Below are 23,969 nucleotides of genomic sequence, written 5' to 3'. Positions count from 1 at the left end.
CATGTGTTTGGGCACAGAATGTGTGTGTGTGTACCTCCATGTGCGTGTACCAGTGCATATACTTGCGTGCTTATGTGCTTGATTACAGAAATACAGAGGAAGCTTCAATTAGTTTAACAGTGATCACTGGGAAGTGAAAACGGGCAGAGAGGGTTTGATGTGAGTGGCTCACTGACATGAAGTGAGACAAGGTTGTAACTGTCATGATGAGAGCTGGACACAGAAGAGATGTGTGTGTGTGTGTTTGTATAAGACACAAAGAGAAAGTGAGACAGAGGGACTTTGGCAGTAAGACAGAGGCATGGCTTGGTCCTTTCATTCATGTGAAATACCAAACAGGACAGCTGTGCTGGGGAGAAGTCACAGTACTGTTGTGGAAATCTTTTAGGTATTTATGATGCACTTAAAATAACTGATTTAAAATGGCATTTTATTGACAGGTTGCCATTCCCTGTTTGCATTCAAGAATATGATAGGGTGACGGGCACAAACCACAATATCATGCCTGCCACCTGATACAGAGAGTGAGGAAGAGACTGTCAGTGAAAGTGAGGAGGAGGGAAAGCAGAAAAGCTGGACTGGAGAATGAAAGAGGACCGCTGAGAAAGACAAATGGAAATAGAATAAACATAGGAAAAAAGGAAGGGTATTTTACACATAACATAGCAGGAAAAAAAAGTTGAATAAAAAACTTTTATCTGATTCTCAGTCAAATAAATTAAACAGATGATGCTTAAAGAACAATAAAGAAAAAAAAAGAAAAAAGAGGGAAAAGAGGGTTGTGATAATAACACCTCTCCTAAATAATTAAGAGTATGACTTCCTGTCTGTGGTTCCCTAATGGGATGGCAAAGTGAGATCAGGTTCTAATTCACTCACTCACACACACACACACACACACACACACACACACACACACACACACACACACACACACACACACACACACACACACACATACATACATACATACATACATATATCTTAAACTTGTCAAATGGTTAAACCAAAACATGCACATACATACAACATAGATACTGCGCAAACGTACATCTTGGTGTGAATCCTGCCATTCCTTCTCAAGTTTAATTATCTACATTTTATATATATAAATAGTGTCTTGGTCAAGCACATCTTTATTACATATTTTAAAAAATGTATAAAATATGTAAATTTTCAATGAGACAGAAGAACAATGTGTCTTTGTTTTATCTGGAGGTGGACATTAATACGCATGACTTTTTTCCTCAAGCAAACATTGAACTACATGCTTATTTTGCTTCGTTGTGCTTTGACTGATTAGTTAAGCTTAATATGCGACATCTGTGATGATAGACTTTACACATTAGGAGGAACATTTTTCAGGTTGTCTGTGCTGATCAGCCACTGAAAGCACTGACAGATGAAGTAAACCGCTCAGCTCATCTCATCACAAAGTTACGTTGATAGGAAGGGTTGTCCCTGGCATTTCTGCGAATGCCTTTTTGACATCTATGAACCATGTGAACATTATATCAGGCAGGGCTCAACCAGGAAGCAAATCTAGCTGCTTCCACTGAGTTCCACTCTTTTGCATGAAGTCTGCTTACTGTGATTGTGCAGTAAGTAAGAACATTTCCTGGGAAGGTTACAGAGCGGGACACTTAAACAGCTGGATGAAAGTTTCCTTTAACTTACTGTTATGACACTTCTGTTGGAAAACGGATTCAGGATTACTACATGAAAAAAATGTTCTGTTTTCTCCTCTCATGTCTACAGGCCTTTACCTTTAGCATGTTGCAGTTAGAGTGTGGGCTATGGGGGGGGGGGGGGGGGGGGGGGGGGAGGAAGGAACGCATTAATAAATAAAAGAACATACTCTATTCCCTGCTGTTCTGAATTAATAACGAGCCTACAAAAGACCAATTAAACACATGATTAATGCCATAATCTATATAATTGCAGGCAATAATTCATTGTGAGCTAATGATAGCAATACTTAATATTGATTCACATGGGGTGTCTTTGTACAGTCGTGCTTAATTCTTCCTATGAAGTGTCACTTTTCAGAACTGCTTAAAATGCTATTAGCAAGAGTCTGTTTCCTAAGGCTAAGATTTGATAAACAGGAAACGACCATACATTTGTTTCTGCATTTTTAGATTCAGTCAAAAAAGAGGTTGCAGACAAGACTATTTTATTAAAACACTGCACCTCCAAAGAGAAAGAGCGAAAGAGAGAGAGAGAGTGAAAGAGAGAGAGAGTAAAGGAGAGGAGCTTTCTGTTGCATCATTCCTTTAACATCTCAGTGGTTAAAAACAACAAAAACAACAACAACAAAAAATAACATGGAGAGTAAATTGAATTTTTTTGAAAGTTTGAACAATCTTTAACTTATATTTTTTGGCCCAAAAAAAAAAAAAAAAAAAAAAAAAAAAAAGAAACAAACAAAAAAACAAAACAAAATAAAAAACAAGAAAAATTAAGAACAAAATTTTATTTTGTGAGGTTTAAATAAATTTGTGTCTGAGAGCTCTTTTTCAGCATTTGTCTCTGAATGGGGAACCACTGGAGAGATGCAGAGAAAATGAATAATGGCGTATTAAACATTAAGGATGAGAAATGGCACAGCAATTATTTCTATTGAAAAAACTTTGATTCAGCCATCCATCTTTTTATCTGTCCCACTTCTTCCCATTTCTTCGTTGCTTCCTTTTGAATTGTATAATTCTGTGAAACTTTCTTAGTTTCTTCTTTCTTTGTATTATTCCATTATCTTTTCCCTTCCTTCCTTCTTCTCCACCACATTTCAGTTCTTCACTAGTTCTTACTTTCCGTTGAAGTTACTCATGTGTGAAGTTACGCCACACAGGTTCACATGTCTGCTTAACTAACATCAGTGTTTCATTTTTTAGTACATTTCATTTAAAATATATGTGCCCAAGACCTGGTTTAAACCCTGGTTTAAGCTGCATTGAGACAGAATGGAAAATTTAGCTGTGGCTGGATTAAATTAGGCTTGAAAAACATTTTCTTAAATACAAAACACCACATACTGCACACTAGAAAGGATAAGGACCTGTATAGAGTATCTGGTGCATTGGGAAATTAAAAAAAAAAACCCAATATTTTGTTTTAAATTGTTGAGCAGGTTAATATAAATATCTAGCAAAAATATTTCTTCTGTCAAAGTGAAAACTTTAAAAATAAAATGTTAGATTTCATACCCTGTGTTGTCTAACCATTTTACTATTTTAAGTTAGTTAGATGGTTTAAAAAATATGAAAGGTGTTGCCTTTCTAAATAAGTGCTATTAAAAAATGAAAAATGTTAACATGTGGTCTCTAAAATGTATGTTTAATTGAAAATGACTATAAAAAAAGAGGAAAATTCAGGCCAATCCACAAACACCCTTGTGTTCTCCTGTTGTGAGAAAATACAAAAATAATACCAGTGACAGTCTTGGATGAGGTTCTTAATGAATCACTGGGTAACAAGAATAGAAAGTGACTTTATTTTTTATCACTTGCTACTTTGAAATGTTACACTTTAGTATTGCCATGGACTGAAAAATAGTCCTTAGACATGGATGCACTGTGACAAAGAGATCTGCAGAAACAGACAGATACAAAGAGAGGAGGAGATAAATGGGAGGCGAGACTGCCCCAGCAGTGGTTTTGGCTGAATACACATGGTTTTCTACTGTCTCACTGGGGGACAGGGGAATTTCACACACACATGCTGGTTGCTTACACTGGCACTTGGGGCTGGTACAGTATTACAGCACATTACTGTCTCTATTTGGCATTGTTTGCTTTGCCTCGTGCCTCGTGCCTAAACATACAAACACACAACCACGCAAGTCCTGACCATACAAGCCAACCACAGGCACCATGGGAATAGTCTTTTGGCTACTGGCAATGCTGATGCCTGGTATGGATCCAAAACAGAGCAGCACAGAGAGCTGTGAGGGGAAATGCCACTGCATTTCAGCTTCAAAAGATGTCACTGTTTGATTTTTAAAATTAAAAGAAGAGGTAATCAATCAGCTTTGGAACATTAAGCATTTGTACACTGACCTATTCCGGTCCCAAAGAGGCAAGTATGTCTATAGTGATAATATTCTGTTGGTATTTCCTGTTGTCTCCAATGCATTTATGCAGATGACTATTATTGCTTTGCAGTGCTTCATGTATTTGTGACTGGTGAGAGAAGGCCAGAAGCACTGCTCTTCGTCAGAGTAGACAAATCCATTGCCTCTCACACAGCCATGTCAGTGTACAGATGTGCAATATTAGAACAAATCTACAAATCTATTATGTATCTACTTTCTTTTGGAGCATTGTGATCCTGATCGTCTGTCACTCTGTAGTGTTTATGGTTGTTTGAGAGTTTTGGTCAGAGGAGGTATTGTGGGAATCAAGTGTAAACTCAGTCATTAGATGGCAACCACTCTTTTTTCTTTGTCACACAATTGTGACAAAGAAAAAAGAGAGAAGGAAGGAAGACACTTGGAGGTATGTAGAAAAGAGAAAAAGCAAAAAGAGGTGAGAAGAAGGAAAAAGTTAATCAGAAACAATAGCTGAGAGAAGAAAAAAAATGGGTGAGGAAAAGAAGAGACAAGAAATATTTGGGATGGAAAAAAAGAAAAGACAAGAAGAAGAACAATGGAAGGAAAAGGTCTTACAGAAAAAAAAAGATTGGGGAAAAAAAACAATAAACAGGGAAGAAAAAGTGTGATAGTGAGTCACAGAATGATATATCTTACCTGTAACAGTATAATTTTTGGGTCCAATAAAGTGGGTAAATATGGTTCCAACCCCTGTCTGGTTCAAGTGGTACCGCTGTATGACTCCATTTTGACGAGAAGGTTCAGACCAGCTTACAAGAAGGGAGGAGGGGCTTACAGCTGCTATCACTGGAGGCTGCACTAACTCTGGAACTCCCTGGACTGTCACTGCCATCACCTAGATACACACAGATAGAAAGCAAACATACAAAATGTACAGGAAAAAAAAGATAAAGTCTCCTACAATTACTTATTAACATTTTGAAAATAATCAAAATTCTGAATCTTCTTTCTAAGACATATCAGACTTTGTTAACAAAACATTTACTGATGACTTAACTCCATCCCATATGGAAGCGTTAAGCTGTCACCAAAGCAAAAAAAAAAAAACTGGACCCATATCATGTTAAAATATAAAAGCAGTTTTACTGTAAAAATGTGAAAAGGTATCATGTTACAATGTGAAAAGTTTTATGGTAGAAACATAAAACACACAGTTCTGAGTGAAGACATTGTTGGGACATAGAAATATTGGAGCACAATACATTTAATGAAAATTTTTCTACTCAATTAGAAACATTTCTGTTCCTTTGTCAAGGATTCATTTTCTACTCTGATTTATTGTACACACAGGAATGTGGGACACGGCACACATCACCTGGCTGTGCACAGTGAGATGGTGCACACACACACACACAGTGTGTTAGTTTTGGTGAACATGTACCAGTTGCTAAGCCTATGGCCTTGCTGTTTTCTGACAATGAAAATTATAAAGGCTATATGCACCATTGGGCCTGGGAGAATTAGGTTGCCGACACGAAGATGTGGTCCAGTCTAGTTTATCACAGTGTCCTCCAAGCTTCACAGTCTCAACTGGTCCTAAGAAATACAACTTAATCCCATTTGGTAAATTAGACATTTGTCCGATCTACTGCAGGCACAGTTTCCTAATTCAAACATTAAGTTAATATTCAATGTTTTCACCTCAAAATGTATTAAGTTATAACATAAGTTTTACGTTTTACAATTAAACTATCATGTTATAATAACGTCATTTTTTTCATTAAGGTGACAGCTCTATATATCTGCAATTTTGGAAGAATAAGACAAAATAAAAAAAAATTAGGACTAATGTGTAGACTCAGTAATATGACAATATTGATGATAATATGATTGTACTACTACTACAGCAATATGTAAAAAATCTAACTTTTGCTAGTTATTTGCAAAAACAAAAAGTACTGCTTCTTTGTATAGTGATAAAAATACCATCTTATTGGACATTCTTAGAGTAGTTTCTCCGGGTGCCTGTGAACGCCGGGTGAATGTGGAGACCAAAAGAATCGCAGGGCAATCTGCTGCTAATGGCAACAGGGATATCCTGCCTTAATAGACTGTCACTAGCACTTCCACCAGCTGTCCCACACAGTGATATGCAATTAGAGTACTGCAACAACAACTAAAGAGGCATAGAAGCACGCGCACACAGATAAACACACAGGTAAATGCAGGTATATGCACATAAGCACAGAGTGGTAGAAGAGAGGAAGCAGCAGTGAAGACACAGAATAACAAGGTAAGCAAGATGCAAGCAAGATGTGATTTCAGTTAGGAAGTCTTTCAAGAGCTATATTTACTCAACTGTCTCAACAATTTGTTGAAATGTGTAAAAAAGAAATATGACCACCTGCTCTAAGTAAGGGGACCACAAAAGCAGTGAGCTTCACTTTAAAGTTGCGCACAAATGTGTTGGTGGAAACCTTAGTGCTTCACTGCAGTAAAATATTGAAGTAATACAGATACACACTTAGTACAAATTCACTACTTTTGCAACTAAGTCACTGATTTAATGAAAAATGTCTGAAATGTGTCAAATTCATTCATACATTATTTTAAAAAATACACTTCAGAACTACAATATTGTTGTAATGTAACAGCCCCCCACCCCTTGTACAGATCTCCTCTTTTTACAATTTTGGAAGAGGGTTTTTACGACCCAACTCGGCTAGGGCCAATGAGCAGAACAAAAGGCAGAACTGTGAAAAGATGTTGAAAAATGGACAAATACAGATTTATTGACACGTTAGGAGATAAGGTATAAAAAAAAATAAATAAAAAAAATTAAAAAAAAGGATAAAAATGCTAATAAAGGAGTTGAGGTTTACAATGTGGCTTTAAACAACAAAATGCAAAAATCAGCCATTAAAAGGAAAACAGGAAACCATGTCGGCCAAAGCTAGATATTTACACGCACAAGTAGCACCAATAACTGTCTAAAAAGAAAAATACAAACAAATGGTGTTCAACACTATACCAATAGCCAATCCCAACTTCACACTAATCAAACTAAAAGAAAGTGAAGCCATCAGGGTTTTACAACAACCATAAAACTCAACATATCAGTTTAACTGTAGCTCAAAGGTAACAACCAAAACAATAAGAATAAACTACTGAGAACAAAATAAAACTAGACTTGTAAAAACAAATCTCCACTGGAAATCAAACAATAGTCACAGTCCAACCACACAAGCAAGATGAGGGCAGACTACTACTGAGCAAGCAGTTGGCACTGATTGATGGTTTCCAGGTGTCTTTTATTTCCAGGCAGTTGGTAGAACCAGCAGTGATTGGAGCATCAATTGTCCATTGAGAAGGGTGGAGATGAAGGTGTGACCAGATGGACCAATCCCAGCCAGAGGACAGTGAACAGAGATTTGAATGAGCAATGGCTGACAGGTGTAGATTATGAGAGAATGAACAGGCAGCCGTAACAAGGGTATAATATAAAAAAGTGTTACTTCAGGTAAACATGACATAATACAGATAAAAAATGTAACACTTATGGAAACAAAGATATGGGAACTCAGTGAGTCAGACAAAAATGATGAAGAACTTACAGATAAGACAAACTACAGCTGTGAAAGCAAACTTAGTGGTTGAAAAGTGGGAAGAAGGTAAAGATGAGAAGAGCTAAATAGTAAAGAGATGCCATTTAAGAGAAACTGGAAACTGTGATGTTAAGACCAGGTGAATGACAGGAGACAAATGGCAGAGAGAACAGGGCGAAAGGATGGCAAGACAGAGGAGGACCAATCGGTCTTCCTCCCTCTCTAAGTGACCAACCGTATTAGATCAGCACCTTCTGTTGTCACAGCAGGTGTGCGTTTGTATGTGCCTGTGTTTGTTTGTCAGTGCCTGTGTGTGTGTGTGTGTGTGTTTGTGAGAGTGTGAGTGTGTGTGTGTGTGTGTGTGTGATAGAGAGAGAGAAAGAAAGAGAGAGAGGGAGCTGATGCCAGGTAATTGCAGTGGTGTATTAGGTTAGTTCAAGTTATCTCATAATTGGGACTGTTTGGCCAATTTTCACTGGTGTACAAACTAATCCAACTCACTCCTTTTCCACCTTCCACTGGAGGGTGTGTGCTTGTTTGTGCGAACATATGTATGTGTGTGAGGAGTACGGAGTATGAAAGGCAGAGATTGAGTTTGTGTTGCGAGAGTGTGTGCATGTTCACAATGTTTTCACAACAAGTTTCAAAGCAAGATGATCCAACAGCTTGATTTGAAGAATATTCAAGAAAACAAAAAAGTTTTGGAAACACACCTTAGCTGAATGAGGGTGTGCAAAGTTTTCTCAGAGCAATACAAAACAAAAACACACGCATACTAAAAATGGTTTGCAGATCACCGTAATAGAGCAATATAATTCCCATTTTTCTCCCGTTTGGAGTCAGTAAGATACAAGTTGTGTTTTGGTTTTGGAGTATGACAGACCATTGGGTTACTTGACATAAACCCTGGTTCTTTGATAACAGAGTGAGGTGTTTCACCATGGGAATCGCTTATGCATGACCAACTATGGATGCTCCGATGACACCACGGCTGTCTGTGACAGGTAGAGCCATACCCAGGTCTCGGCCCCCACGTACAGATATGGCCAACCAACTACCTCCTACTCATTCTGGACAGGTTTCTTTTCGTGTCGTTGCAAGAAGGGATGTGAAGATGAAACAACTCACTCTGTTATCAAAGAACCAGGGTTTACGTCAAGTAACCCCACGTTCTTTTTCTAACTTTGCTCGGTGTTCCACTATGGGAGATATAGCCCACTCCCGGATTGCATGAACAATGCCGAAGTGTGAGGAATAGCTACTGACACGTAAAAGTCAGACCTAATTCCCAACTTCCAGTACCGCGTGAGACAGAGACAGCTGAGCAACATCCAGCCTGTAAAACTGCACAAATGTGTGTGGTCTGGCCCAACTAGCGGTAGCACAGATGTCTTGAGTAGACACCCCTTTAAACAAAGCCCATGATTTGGCCATGCTCCTAGAAGGAGCCTTAATCCCTGTGGGTGGCTAAGCCTTTTTACATCTGTAAAACAGACGTATAGTCTCAACAATCCAGTGTGATAACCTTTGATGAGACCCAGGTTTGCCCTTGTGGGAAGCGACCCAGGAAACAAACAGCTGGTCAGAACTCCTGAAGCAAACTGTTCTGTTCACATAAACATGTGTTTAGCCTCTGCTCCTCCACTGAGTTGAATGGAGGAGGATGGAATGCCTGCAGCTCCACCAAAGCTCCACCAGTATAATGGTTCCATAACCTTAGGCACAAAAGCAGGATTGGGCTGCAGACACACCCTGGTGAACCCTGGACTCCACTGTAAACAAGAGGGGTGGTTAGAAAAGGCATGCAGATCACTGACTCATTTGGCTGCGGTCAAAGCCATGAGCAGTACTGTTTGAAAAAACGGGAAACTTCAGTCCCACCCCCTCAATTGGTTCAAAAGAATCCTGAGAGAGCGCATCCAAAACATGCAACAAATCCCATAATGGAATGAGTGGTTTGGAGACATGTAGTTTACGGTGTGCACATCTCATAAAGCGACACACCAGGGGGTCCTGACCCGCTGGTTTGTCACCAAATCCGACACGGCAGGCTGAGATTGCCGCCAAATAAACTTTGATAGTTAAACTTTGATAGAAAAGGCCTTCCCTTTTTCCAACAAATCCAGTAAAAAACAGCAAATCTGCAACCGAACACTGGAACAGTACATGTTGCTGTTCTTCACGCCACTTCTCAAATACCAGCCATTTGCAGCTGTAAAGGGAGTGTGTAGAGGCGGCACGTGCATTCTGGATAGTGTCAATTACTCCTGGGGAGAGACCAGTACCATTTAAAATCCACCTTTAAGAGGCCAGGCCCAGAGTGCAACCCGGTCTGGGTGAGGGTGGTAAATCTCTCCCCCTGCCTGAGACAAAAGGTCCCTGTAGATGGGGAGAGACCACGGTTCCGCAGTTAGCACTTGAATTATCTCTGCTACCCAGGGCTGTGATGACCACCAAGGAGCCACCAGGATCAGAGCCAGACCCTGCTCCCTCACTCTGGTTAAAGTGGGGGGGATCGGGCTGAGAGGTGGGAATGTATACAGCAGAATGTTTGGCCATGGATGGGCTCAAGCACCCATCCCTAGTGGCGCGTCTGGCTCGGATAGGGAAAAAAAACAGTGGGCAGTGGGTGTTTTCCCATGAGGCGAAGAGATCTAGAGAGATTGGAAGAGGCTTGACAGTACCTCTTCCAAATCTGTTCCACCACTTGAGGATGAAGTCTCCATTCCCCATACAGTGGGTTCCCTCTTGACAATAAATCTGCACCCCTGTTCAAGACTCCTGGTACGTGAGTTGCTTGAACGCATAGAAGTCTGGAGCTGCACCACACTATAATCTTCCTGGCTGGCCTGTGCAGGTGCAGTGAGTGGGTCCCCACCCTGATGGTTTATGTAGGTTACCACCGTGGAGTTATCTGTCTTCACCTGGACATGATGGCCCTCCAGGTGGGGCAGAAAGTGTTTCAGAGCCAGGAATACGGCCTGCAGCACCAACATATTTATGTAAAGGCGGACCATCTTCTGTGACCAAACGCCATTCACCACTCTGCCCATCATAGTTGCACCCCAACCTTTCAAGGAAGCGTCTGTTGTCGGGGTAACCCTGGCCGAGCAGAACTCCCGTAGTGAGAGTTGTTGGCTCTCTCCATGGCAAAAGTGCTGCCATACACGCCGGTGTGATCTTCACAGAGATGATGGCAGGTGAACATCCGCAAAGACGCGACCCACCGCTGAAAATCTCTCATCAAAAGCCCTAGCTGTACCACCAAAATGACAGACGCCATGAAACCGAGCAGATGCAGGCAAAGTCTGAACGTAATGACTTTCCCTAGCTGAAAACAAGTCATGCACTGGGTGAAAGACGCAATCTGCCCCTTTGACAAAGTGACCTGATATAAGATGGAGTTTATTTTTAGCCCCAAATATTCTGTACACTGAGCTGGAATTAGATGTCTCTTTTAAGTGACTTGTCATAACTTTGGAATCCCTGATCGCCTGTGTCTGTGACTGGGAGCAGATAAGGTAATCGTCTATGTAGGAGAATATCGTGATGCTGCTGTTCCTCAGTGGAGCCAGCGCTGCATACACACTTGCTAAATACCCATGGGGCTAATGACAGCCCGAACAACATGGCTTGAAACTCGTAGACTGTGCTCTGATAAGCAAACCTGAGAAATTTTCTGTGTGGAGGATATATGGCGATGTGAAAATACGCATCTGAAAGATCGATTGTCACAAACCAATCTCCTGGGCGGATAGAGCTGCACAGTGCTTTGTGTGTCAACATTCTGAACGTATAATTTCTTAAGTGTCCGTTTAACACCGTAGATCTAAAAATCGGGAGGAGTGATCTCCCGTCCTTTTTTGGAATGAGGAAATACTGTGAGTAGAAACCCTGACGACTTTCAGGAACTGAGCTGAATCGCCACTGGCGAACACACCATTCAATCTGGGTTGTTTGACAGCGAATTGAAGTCTGTATCCCTGGGGGGGGATACAGACTTCATGTCAACATGACAGGCTGCAGAAATGCACGCTTTATTTAGTTTGTTACCCCCTGAATGGCACAAACTGAACTGGGACACTGTGTCATGCTTGGTAACACTGGCAAAGTGTTTTGGCAGGCATGGAGATCTGAACTTGTTTCACGTGCATCTGAGTATCTGCTCTCTACTCTTGAGACTCAAAAAGGGTTCCTGATGAACTGGTAACCACAGGAGCCACTGAACATGAAGAAATGGGCCGAGTCAGTTTTCTTTTCTTCCAAGGAGGGGGGGGGGCAGTGAACACGGGGGTGTTAGGTTGCCCGCTTCTTCTTCCCCTCCGATTTCTTGTTGCGACTGCAGCAAAGGAATGTTTTCCCAATAGTCTTAGGTTCTCAGCTTGGTTAGGTGGGTTTGATTGCCCACCTACATGCCTCTGTGTTTTCAACCCACTCAGCTGCCCTCTTGCAGCTGCAGCTGCATTTCTGCCCCGCTAGCTGGCCGTGAAGGCTGGCCCGGGAAGGTGGAGTCATCCTCCTCATCCTCAATGTTGTTCATCTCGAGGAGGTTGACATCTCAGAGTTGACATCGCACTCTACTTCCTTGTTAACTGGGTCGAGCCCTTCATCGTCGAGAATTCCCTTGAAAAGTGGTTGCATGACGGAGACTCCTCTTCCATGTCCATCCAGCTCATGATGGCTCGAAGGATGTCACCTGGAGCCCCGGCTGTGGTCCCAGCAAGAGAGGGGTCCTGGTTGTTCACTACTGCCACCTTCAGCCTCCTTTTGGGGATCTTTTTGGGCTTTGCGGAGCAGTGCGAGCATTCCTGGGGGTAGCTTGCAAGTTATGGGCATGTTTAATGCCCATGCAAACTATACACATCGGATGAGGGTCCCTGCCCGAACATGAGGCCCCCACATGATGCAGGGCATAGGCGGGATGCATAGCCATAGCAGGAATGCGGTAAGGAAACAGGCTCGTCGTAACATGTTAGTCTGTTTGCGATGGTTAATTCTGAGCTTACTGCTTAATGTCCGAGTCAGCTCGCCGTGACATGTTAGCTGAAGCAGACTGTCTTGCTAACAAGTTAATGTCAGACTAACAACAGGCTTACCTTGACGCGTTAGCCCGAGACACATGGGAGTCAGTACGCCACTTGTTAAAGACGGTTGGACAGAGCTTGCTTTACGCAGTTGCCTATCTGACGACCATGTAACTAACCTCTTAGTCAACACAGTTGCAGACCAGAGCCAGGAACAGCGTTCGGCGACATGCTCCTTAATGGGACGCCTGCGTACAGTTAAACAGTACACAAAGCTAGTCCGACCGCGTTGAGGGAGCGTGCTGCAGTTCCACACGGGAATAAAGCGAGAATGTTGGTGGTTGGTTGGCCGTATCTGTGTGTGGGGGCATAGCCCTGGGTATGGCTCAACCTGTCTGTCACAGACAGACATGTTGTCATTTGAGCTTTCATAGTTGGTCACACATAAGCGATTCCCATAGTGAAACACCAATTAAATCAGTTACATCACTCCGGCCGTCACCTTAGCAAAGCATTTATAAGATGATTTAGATCAGATGGCTTTTGACAGATGAATGAGACAAACATGCTGTTGCTTAATAACGGTTGTTTAGCATAAAAAGTTCAATGAGGACGGTATAAAATAGTTCCTATACCTCAGTATATTAGGCGAGTTTTGTAAAAAAGAAATAAACATTTGGGGCTGCACGGGGGTGTAGTGGTTAGCACTGTGGCCTGACAGCAAGAAGGTCGCTGGTTCAATCGTTGGCTGGGGGGAGGCTCCACTGGCCCATAAATTGCCCATAGGAGTGAGTGTGGGTGTGAGCGGTTGTTTGTCTCTGTGTGGCCCTGCGATGGATTGGTGAGCTATCCAGGGTGTACCCTGCCTTTTGCCCGAATACTGCTGGTATAGGCTTTAGCTTAGCCGCGACCCGTCCCCCTTCATAGAACTAGGCGGTTAGGATAATGAATGAAATAAACAATTGTTATAAAATATGTACAGTGTGGCTGAGACTTCTCCAGCTTCCTGTGACCCTTAGTTCGATCGAGCAATTAAGAAAATAAATGAATAAATGGTGTAGAGGCTATTCCGCTACATATAATAGCCTCTACAATGGTTTAGTGTGTGGGACCATGGCATAAGCAAAACTAACAACTCAAACCCATGTTTAACATAGTTTTAAAGCACTCTATAGAGGAACCCCAATCCACTGCACATTGTGGTGTTTTAAATGCCGTCACGTGCATTAAGCCCATGTAATGGACAGCTGCTCATTGTTTGATCCTTACTTATCTAATTAATCACAAGCTTTGTAATTAATTACTCTTGATGAATCATTTTTCATCAGCTAACAATTTTTGCCCAAAAAATGGATTTCAGTGGATGACAAAATCAAATAAGACAGGCATTGATATTGTCAACTCAAGCTCTAATAATTTCTGGACAAATACATGTAATTGGATTTCCATTCAAAACAATTGAAAAAAAATAGAAAATATCCATGGCCAAAACTGAACAGACCAAAAGGCAGGCCAGAAGGACCCCAGGGCAGTCAACTCCGCATCCACCCATGAGATGGTAGAGGGAGTTCTGAGCCAGAGCTAGCTGCAGACAGGGGAGACAGACCCCAGAAGGCCCAGATTGGCCAACCCCAACCCTGCCTTGTACTGGCAGACAGAGCGCAGGCCCCAGGGTCCCAACTGCCCAAAAATGATCCCCCCACCCCAACAGGCAGAGGGTCTGGCTAACTTCAACGAAGGACCAGGACCCCACAGACTATCACCTGGGAGGGGCCAGTTCACAGTCCAGTGCACCAGTTGTGCAGCCCAGGAACCAGGCTAGAAATAAAGGCTCATTCCCTGTTGCAGGAAGTTCATATGACATTCGTGATACATCTGACATACACTGTTCTCTGTATCTGCTTTCTGCTCAGCTGTTAATGGTACTGAGAAATACCATGCTGTAAAAGCAGCGCATTTTGGTGCAGAAGTTGTAAGCAAGCCAGGATTGTCAGAGGAGCACCACAACACAACTAGTCACAGTAACCATTATTATTGTTGTTTGGAGCGTGTTTGTCACATTGACATCATATTCTCCAGTTGTGCGATTTCAAACCTATCCATCCACCTTGGCACCTGGCTTCAAACATGATTGGTTTCATCTCTGGTTTTGTGTCGATGAAAGGGCGTATTGCTGAAATACTTTTGCGGTTGTCCTGAAATTTGGTACCATGTGGACGGCCTCTTAGAAATGTCTCACTGATCTTGGACTCCTTAGAGAGATTGCATCTCTCAGCTCGCTTGGGAATTCCAGTGTTGAACTAGAGGACATTAAAACAAATGTTTGTGCTGTTTGTCCTATGATTGACCTTTTTCCAGTGAGTTGAACAGTTTGCCCCTTTTCTGGAAAACCAGCCGTCATCTTTTTTCCTCATTTGGCTTTCCTATTCTTTTTTGTCCATATAATTTTCCTCCACAAACTGTATTTATTGTGTGCATTAATCCGTTTTGTATGTATTGACCACTCACTACTGTCTTTTCATGTGATTGTCTCTCTGCTCCTTCCAGTCCTCCACTAACATCCCTACAGGCTACACGGAACATGCTCATCAAAATAATTAGATGTTAAATTAGCTTTTAAAAAAGCTAGAAAGACACTTTTCAACATGAGCTTTCATCACCACTAAGCCAGAGAAATTAATTGTAGTGGTGATATCAGCTCAGCTACAGCCAGAGAGATAGCAGGGGAGAGTTCTGTGTGAAGGTATTATGGCTGCTATCACAAACATCGCGTAGGCTCAGCAAATCCATAGCCCTGAATACAGTTGGAGAGTGGAAACAAGGCTTTATAACAGCTTGTTTCTACAGAGGAATAGCACAGATTCAGTGTGTGTGGAAATGTCTCACACTATAATTACTTGACAACAGAGATCAGATTGGTTTGGAATTAGTGAAATATGACTTAACAGAAACAAAAACAATGATGTCAATAATATTTACAGAACAATTAACTGTAACAACAAGTAACTGAATCAGTTAGGGTTTAAAAGATGATTTAAAAAGGGGTCTGCAGAGTGGTCTGGTGGTAAGTACTTTTGCCTCTCAGCAAGAAAGTTCCAGATTCAAACTTTCTGTGTAGACTTTTTATGTTCTCTGTGTGTATGTGGGAAAAGAAATGGATCAGATGAATGGAAAATAAAAAGATATGGTGAAAAGCCAGTTGCAAAAGTCCAATTAATAATTTTATTATCATCAATTATCAATTACCATTTTTACAGCTTAAAAAAAGGTGTATTTGCATAGCTGTCTTTAGATAGGTCCATAAGAAAGAATGAATCCTGATATTGTTATCCTATATGACAGTAATTTAAAGTAAACCTTTCCGCACAGTTGTTCATGTCTGTCTTGTTCTTTTTACCCCCTGCAACCCCTAGACAAACTTTATTGCACATATTCTTTTACTTGAACTTTTAAAGCTAAATTAAAGAAGTGAATGAAACTACACATTAAAATTGTGCTTAGTTCAGTGAAGCTAGGGCTATTAAATGATCACATAGTGGAATAATGCTGTTATGAAATGGAGTGGTACAGCAGAATAAGGTATTGGAAAGTGTGTGAATTTATGCTGGTGTGTAGAAAAGACACATATGTACATAGCAGGTTGGTAAAACACACACAAGTGCACAGAGTGAGAAGAAACTGAACATTTATAGGTGCAGCTGGTGATGTTGTATTGTTTTATGTTGTGGCAAAGATTATTACAAGCTGCTTGTCTGTTCCATGAACTACCTACTGAATGGGTTTTAAGCAAGATCAGACTATTGCTGACTACTAGTTAGTAAAGTGATGCATCATATAATGTTCATTTCTTGAATAACTTTATACAATACCTCCAGTGAACCTGCATGCAGTCTTACCTTTGTGCTGTCACTACAACCAGCTCGATTACAGGCTCTCAGCTGGTAACCATATTCCTGAAAAGGCCTGATCCCTCCAACATCAGTGAAACAGTTTTCATCTCCGCGGTAACGCTCATGTCCATCCCGTAGTACAACATAGTGGGTGATCACACCTTGTAAAATGCAAAAACAGTTTCATTGGTAACCTATTGTGTTATGTTTTTGTCCTCAAAGTTTAGATAAACATTGATTAGCATTGCAATAAGTTATTTAAACAAAATGACACGTGCAGACAAAACCTTATTTCCACTATCATTTCTGGAGTCTTTATAGAAATGCACACATACGAACCATTAGGTCTAGCAGGAGCTTGCCATTGCAAATGGATGATGTCATCTCGTTCACCGAGGCGACTCCAGCGGGGTGGAGCCACCCCCCATGGTCTGTCTTCACTGGTTGTCACTAATGTAACATTGCTGGAGCCTCGACCGAAGCTGTTCCAACCCCTCACTCTATACTCATAGGAGGTAAAGGGTTCCAGATCAGGATCTACAACAAAGCAAGGTCAGCATTAAGACCAAGAAAGAAATGTTTAAAAAAAAAATTATTCCAAGCTTTTGTCAACAAATAAGACAGCATTTTAGAAAGTAGAATATAAAAAGGAAAAAATGGGCAAGAAGACAAAGCAGTCCAACAAGAATGTTTATAGAAAAAAAATGTTTTTTTTTTCAATAAACTCATTCACATCATTTATGTTATTAAGATTGCCAATACATGACTAATAAATTAATAAGACACACTATAAAACACACATTGTCATATTGCAGTTTACACGTTAACTTCAGTGTAGTAAAAGTATGCCATAAAGGTAAAAATCAGTGTGATAACTGGACCTGGATGATACATAAAAAATGTCATGTAACTGTAAAATCAACATACACGACATCAATATTCCAAATTCAATTTGACCAAAACTCAGACAAGCAGAGTTGTACTGATGAAGGCTATATTACAGCTAAAGGACGTTCTGCATTTGGGGATATGTTGGGGGTATGTTGCAAATAATCATAAGGCACATTTTACTTTTTTGTTTTTCCTTTCCATATAAATGTGAGGCATGCACCATTAGTGGCACAAACACGTTCTTTCTAGTTTATGATTAAAAACTACCTTAAAAACTGTATGGGGAGATATACAGCCAACAGTAAGATATTCCACATCTGTGCATTACCCATTATGCAGTCATAAACCTGAAGCCATGACTGAAGCCCTCCGACATACATGTTACAATCCCCCTGGTGAGGAGGTGAAGCTGCAGGAGAATATATACATGCAAATGCAGTTGCACACATATACATGTGTTACTTTTAGGAGTGTTAAGGGACTGTGGCTGTAAATGGCCATGGTGTAATTGCTGATCTGGGGCTCTTGTCTTTACTACAGTCATAACTTTAGTAGCAAAATACAGTGGTAAACAGATGTAAATAAAATATTAGATGTACTTTTACATACAGTGTAAAATGAATTGTGTTTAATTGGGTAACTATTAAACTTATATTTATATGTAAGTTATGTGTGAAGCAGTGTGCTGTGAATTTATGGCACTCACTGTACGTGGGAAGCTATCTGGGTGTGACCTGCCTTTGTTTTTTTTTTTCTTCCTTTTCAAAGTAGTATACCATGACAAAGTTTGTGACTGTGTATGTGTGCAAGAGAAACATCTGGTGTATGGTGGGTGGCGAGAGCTTTATGTGCCTCTGCCCAGATGGTGTCACAGCATCACCTAGAAACTCTTATCCTAACCGCCCCATGCCGCACACACAAAATAATCAAAGCACATACACAGAACTACATTCACTTCAGAGGCACGCTGAAAAAGTAATGCACTGGATTTAACTGGATATTACACTAAAAATCTGTAATTATTAGCACACATCCAACCATACACATCAAGATTCACAACTGCAATTAGTCTGGATAACATAAAACAAACTATCAAGATAAATTATGTGTACAGACTAAAAATCATGACACACACACACACACACACATAAACTCACATACGCTTCTACTCCCTTTGGGCAGATAAATAGTGGAGAATGTTGAAATGGCATCTAAACGCCCATCTTTAAGTTTTAATGACACACAAGTGTACAGCACAGAGTGAGTTAGCTTGTTACAGCTATTAATATACACTGCAACAGCTGTCCTGGTGTGTGTGCGTGTGTGTGTGTGTTTGTGTGTAAGGGTATGTTCCTATGAAGCATGTTCAGCTGTAGCAGCTGACAGACTAAAACTTCTGCAAGTTCCTAATTTCACAAAGCCACATGTCTGACATGGTATCTTTCTTTTATCTGCATCTTTCTGCAATAATAGTAATATAAAAAAACTATATATATATATATATATATATATATATATATATATATATATATATATATATGAAAAACAAAAAACAAACTAATATTTTTTTTTGGGGGGGGGGGGCAAGCAGGCCACAAACAGGTTCATCTAGATGCATACAGTGTGGTATTTTTTTTAACTCATTTTTAACAGGTCTGAAACAGCAATGCATTCATGTGTAAAGCAGGGTGAAGTAAAGAACTGAAGAGGTATATTAGATATCAAGTGATATTGGAGATGGTTGAGTAAAATCTAGGACTGTAAAAGACAATAAACTAATGAATGGCAACAAGACTTAGAGAGTAGATAAGAAAGACCTGCACAGCTGACAGTACGATAAATAAAAGTTGAAGAAAACATTCTAACAGCAGCATAAACAAACACAAATACACACATTCATTCATTACCTGTATAGGTGACAATGCTGGCATCTCCACTGTATACCACCTCCTCATGTGATGGGCATAGACTTCCCTCGAACTGTGTGTTCTCAGTGTGTGTGTTACTGTATGTGTGTACCATTCTGTAAGTGTTATTGCTTCTGTTTGTGTGTGTAGACAGGCCCATAGCGAGGGTTTCCTGCGTGGTGCTGATGAATGGTGAGCTTGTCGTGGATTGTGTGTCAGGCTGTGCGTGTGCAGTCAGGACCCATGTGCAGGCAGTCAGAGATGGATCAAGGTCACAGGAGCCACAGTAAGCTGTAGCTGCTGCAGCCACGGGACACACAGCGCCTTGCAAACACTGGTGCTGCACAGAGAACAGAGAGAGATGGGGACACAGTGAAGATAAAGGAAGTAGCAAGAGCTCATCTGCATTATAGCAGTGTACAGTAAAACAAGCAAATATTTGAAATAGCTATCTTCTTTTAAAGAAATATCAGATGGATAATTTGAACTTATGAAAGTTTTAGTGTTATATTCTTAAGCATCTTTTTCTCTTTTCCAAACATACTTGCATAGCTACATCAGGATCAGATTCGCATGCTTGTTGTGTGTATGCCTTACAAGGGTCTTAATGACATCATTAAAGCTAATGAGAGTTCCTCCCCTTTGTCCCTGCTTGTGCATGTGTGTATGTGTGCATGCTTGTGCTGTCTCATGCTGACTTAGGAACACACAAACGCCACATGACCCCAGTTGATAAATGGAAGATGGCCTGTCCTCCAACTCCTGATGTGACAGTGAGAATGAGCTTGACAGAGACAGGGTGGGCAGACTGAGAAATTCTATCCAACTGGTAACGTCCACTGAGCTGCAGGACATGATCTGCCCTTTCACACAGTCTGTGCCAGCAAATAAGCCAATATTTGAGCAGATTATCCAACTTGTATTTTTCTTTGGCTACACAGTTTATGTATCTATAAATGGACCAGCAGGGCCTGAGGCTCTGAGACTCACTTACATATCTATCTATTTTGAACTCTAATAACTATGACTAACAATTAACATACAATGAGTATTAAAATCACTGATATTGTCAATTTTGTGAAAGAGGAATGTTTGTGTTCCTTCTTTGTTGACAGATATTCTACACTATATACTACATTTTATTCACATCACAACAGCCATGATGGAAACTGTAACCAGTGCCTGCTGCCAACAAGTCTTGCTTCAGGTTTTTTGCAGGAAATATAGGGTTTTTGACCACCTTCCTTCTCAGGAATCTGGCCAAAGCCATTGATAGCGTCCTCTTTCTGTCACGTCCGGATAGTGTGGCCACTGTTCCTTCAACTCAAAACCTTCAACCTATGCTTCCAACATTCAGTGCCTTTGCTATCTTTATATATCCTTTGTATTTATGCAAAGCAATGATCTCTTTTCTGTCTTAATCTCTCGGCCTAGCCTTCTCTAACATGTAATCCCACGTCATAGTAGACAATCTAGGTATTTGAGGTGTTCCATCTCAAGCACACTGGATGCAACTGATGAAAACCCTCAGTGGTTGTATCAAATGTGTTTGAGACCACACCTAATTTGCTTATGTAGACTTATATTCAGGGGGTTGAAAAATTTAGAAACTGTAGTGGTCATTGAAAGTGGTATTTTCTGTTGAATTTGGAGTAACCATTGACATTGTTGAGCTATATAGATGGTTCTTGTTTGATGTGTTTATTGCAAACAGCTGCTACTTTGTACAGTAAACCAAATTTTGAGTAGGGGTTGAATAATATTGATTGCAACTATATAAACATCACATAGAGACCAAGCCAGAGCAAGGAGGGAGACACAGAAAAGGAGTGGGACAGCCGGTTGCCACAGCAATGTTCTGGACTTTTGGCGATTTGTGGGAGGAGATGAAGACTGGATGCAGTATGAAAATGGAATTACAGAGAAGACTAAAAGTCTCGGTTCTCTTGAGTGTGTATGTGGGAAAGACTTACAAACTGACAAAAAATGCAGCCATGCCACAGAAACCATGAGAAATTCCATAGGATGAACTTGTTCAGCTTGTAGGCAACAATCACAATAATAAACCATCTATATTAGCCCAACATTTAAACTTTTTAGACTTTCAGAGTCAGATCAGTCTGTGGCTAACTTTGAAGCAGAGCTTTGACAACTATCAGATTCTTGTGACTTTGGGGCCGTGCTAGATTACATGCTCAGTGAGAGACTTTTATGTGGTATAGATGGAAGACACCGCTCAGCACCACTTGCTGAGTGAAACCCCACCAATGACTTTTAAAAAAAAGTGCAAACAATTTCTCAAACCATGGAAATGGCTGCTAATGATGCCAAGGACATTCAGAAAGGACAGACAAGATTGCAGCCTGTGACTGTTCATCACTTAAAAAAGAAGCTGTGAAATCCACAAACAGCGTGAAATATGTCAGGTGTGGAAGTACGTATTACGCAAAGGACTGCAAATCTAAAGACAATGTCTGTTAAGGCTGCAAAAAAAAGGGACACTTGGTGAAAGCCTGCAGAAGTGCTAAAACTAAAGCTAAGAAGCCAGTTTGTGGAAACACCTACCATGTAAAGGAAGCCAATGTGTCCATTTCGTTCCCTTCCAACATATTTTGAAAGGGCACGAAACGGACGACAAACCACCTATGCCCTGTTATGGTACCGTCACAGTCATTGGAAAGGACATTAAGCTTGAGATTGATTCAGGGTCTACAGCAGTAGTCAAAAGTGAGAAAACCTACTGCAGGGCATGAGGTTCAAGCCACAACCCCTTAGTCAATTGTAGCTTAAGCCTAGGACATGTACAGGTCAACCCACACCCTATGTGACATGATGTGATGTCTCATGTGTCTTTAGTTCTGGTTTCCTGTTCTATTTTGTAGTTTTCCCTGTTTAGTTCCCTTGTGTCTTGATTCCTGGTTAGCCTAGTTCACCTGTGTTCATTTCATTCATCTGTGTCACATGTGTCCCGTGTTCTGTGTACTTATATCCCCACTTGTGGTTTTACTTTGCTAGTCCATTGTGTTTGCTTCATGTGTTTGTTGTTCTCCATGCCTTAGTTGAGCCTTCCAGTTTTCAGTTGATATTATTAAATCTTCTTGAATCTGCATCACTGCCTCCCATCTCTGCATTGGGGTCCACACCTTCACCCTAACAGTGACACCATGTGGATGTGTAGCATGCAAAAATTGTGGCAGGAGGTCAGACGGACTGAGGGTAGACTTGCAGTCGCTAAGAGTAATGGGCCCAGTGTTTTGGGCCTTCACAAAATCAAGCTTAATTTACATGAAATTAAGCAAAGAACAGAGGATGTTATGCAACGATGAAAGGAGGTCACATAGACAAGCTCGGCACACTCAAAAGAATGATTGTTCTTTTGAGTGTGCCGAGGGATTATTGCTGTAAAACCAACTAGTGTTTGGAGTGGCGTCCAGTCCTATCATTTTCCAAAGAACAATATATACTGTGTCGCAAGCACATGTACCAGCTAAATAGATCGATCCATAATTACAGGGGCTACTTAAGCGGAGCATCTACTTGGAGAAGGAGCAGGTGCTAAAAGACCTGCAGATGCATGGCTGAGTTTGAAATGTGACAAACATGTCTTTATGGCACCAAGTGTTACTTGTATGGGGCACAAGATACCAGCTAAATGACTGTTCCCAGCAGAGGACAGATTGAGGTCTATAGAGGAAGCCTCAACCCCTAAGAAGATCACAGAACTTAGATATTGTCTGGTATACTGAACTACCATAGCACATTCCTTTAAGACCTATTAAAGATTTTGGCACCACATTATAAAGTGCTGCACAATCATGCCAAGTGGCAGTTGTGTGATAAGAAGGAAAAAGCTTTCGAAAAAATGAAAAAAAAAAAACTCCACTTAGCAAAGCTGCTTGGTCAAAATCCAAAGACATACCCCCTATTGGGATGATGATCAAGAATAAAAAGTTTAGCAAGATGCAACAATTAGTCTTATCTGAAAATGCCACCACCAACCTATTTGCACCCATGAGCATGGCCACAAAGCCCCTACACAAGGGTACACCTGGATATTGCAGGCCTTTTTATGGGACAATTTTTTTTCTGATCATGATGGATGTCCATTCTAAATAGATAGAATGCCACATCATGAACAACAAAGTAGCTCCCTCAACCATAGAAAAGCTCAGGCAAGTGTTTGCAGTTAATGGTTAACCTGACATCTTGGTCACGGTTAATGGTCCAACATTGTTACGTCACGGCTCGCTATGGGTGAAGGCCGCAACATAAATTAAAGTGTGCCAGATTTAATTGGAGTTTTCGGGAATTTTATTGTCCCACACAAAAAGGAAAAACAATATACACCCAAGAGAGAGAGGCAGGTGGTGCAGCTTAAGTACAATCAAAGCAAACCCAAAACAAAAAGCACAAACTACTATCAGTTAACCATCCAAAACAATCATGACAGAAAAACACAAGGCTAAGCCCAAAACTATATACAAAAAAAAAACAACAATGCATTCAAAGAGCACAAAAACACAAACAAGCCCCACCAGCTACCCAGATAACAAAACCAACCAAAACTACACAAAAACTTGCCAACAGCAAGATGCACAAAA

General features: G+C 40.8%; 1 protein-coding gene across 1 annotated transcript in view; it reads right to left on the bottom strand.

The window, feature by feature from the left end:
* The window catches only part of ush2a (Usher syndrome 2A (autosomal recessive, mild)), a gene marked incomplete at both ends in the record, with an annotated part of 245,943 nt that overhangs the window by 44,631 nt on the left and 177,343 nt on the right, over positions 1–23,969 (bottom strand). Inside the window, 4 exon segments of the mRNA XM_079260418.1 lie at positions 4,748–4,946; positions 16,577–16,731; positions 16,910–17,107; positions 19,369–19,708. Coding sequence (XP_079116544.1) covers positions 4,748–4,946; positions 16,577–16,731; positions 16,910–17,107; positions 19,369–19,708 — 892 coding nt within the window.

This window comes from Telmatherina bonti, assembly GCF_933228915.1.
Source record: "Telmatherina bonti genome assembly, chromosome: 1".
NCBI classification, from domain to species: Eukaryota; Metazoa; Chordata; class Actinopteri; order Atheriniformes; family Telmatherinidae; genus Telmatherina; species Telmatherina bonti.
The sequence above is the reverse complement of the archived record's forward strand: the minus strand, read 5'-3'. Positions and strand labels throughout refer to the sequence as shown.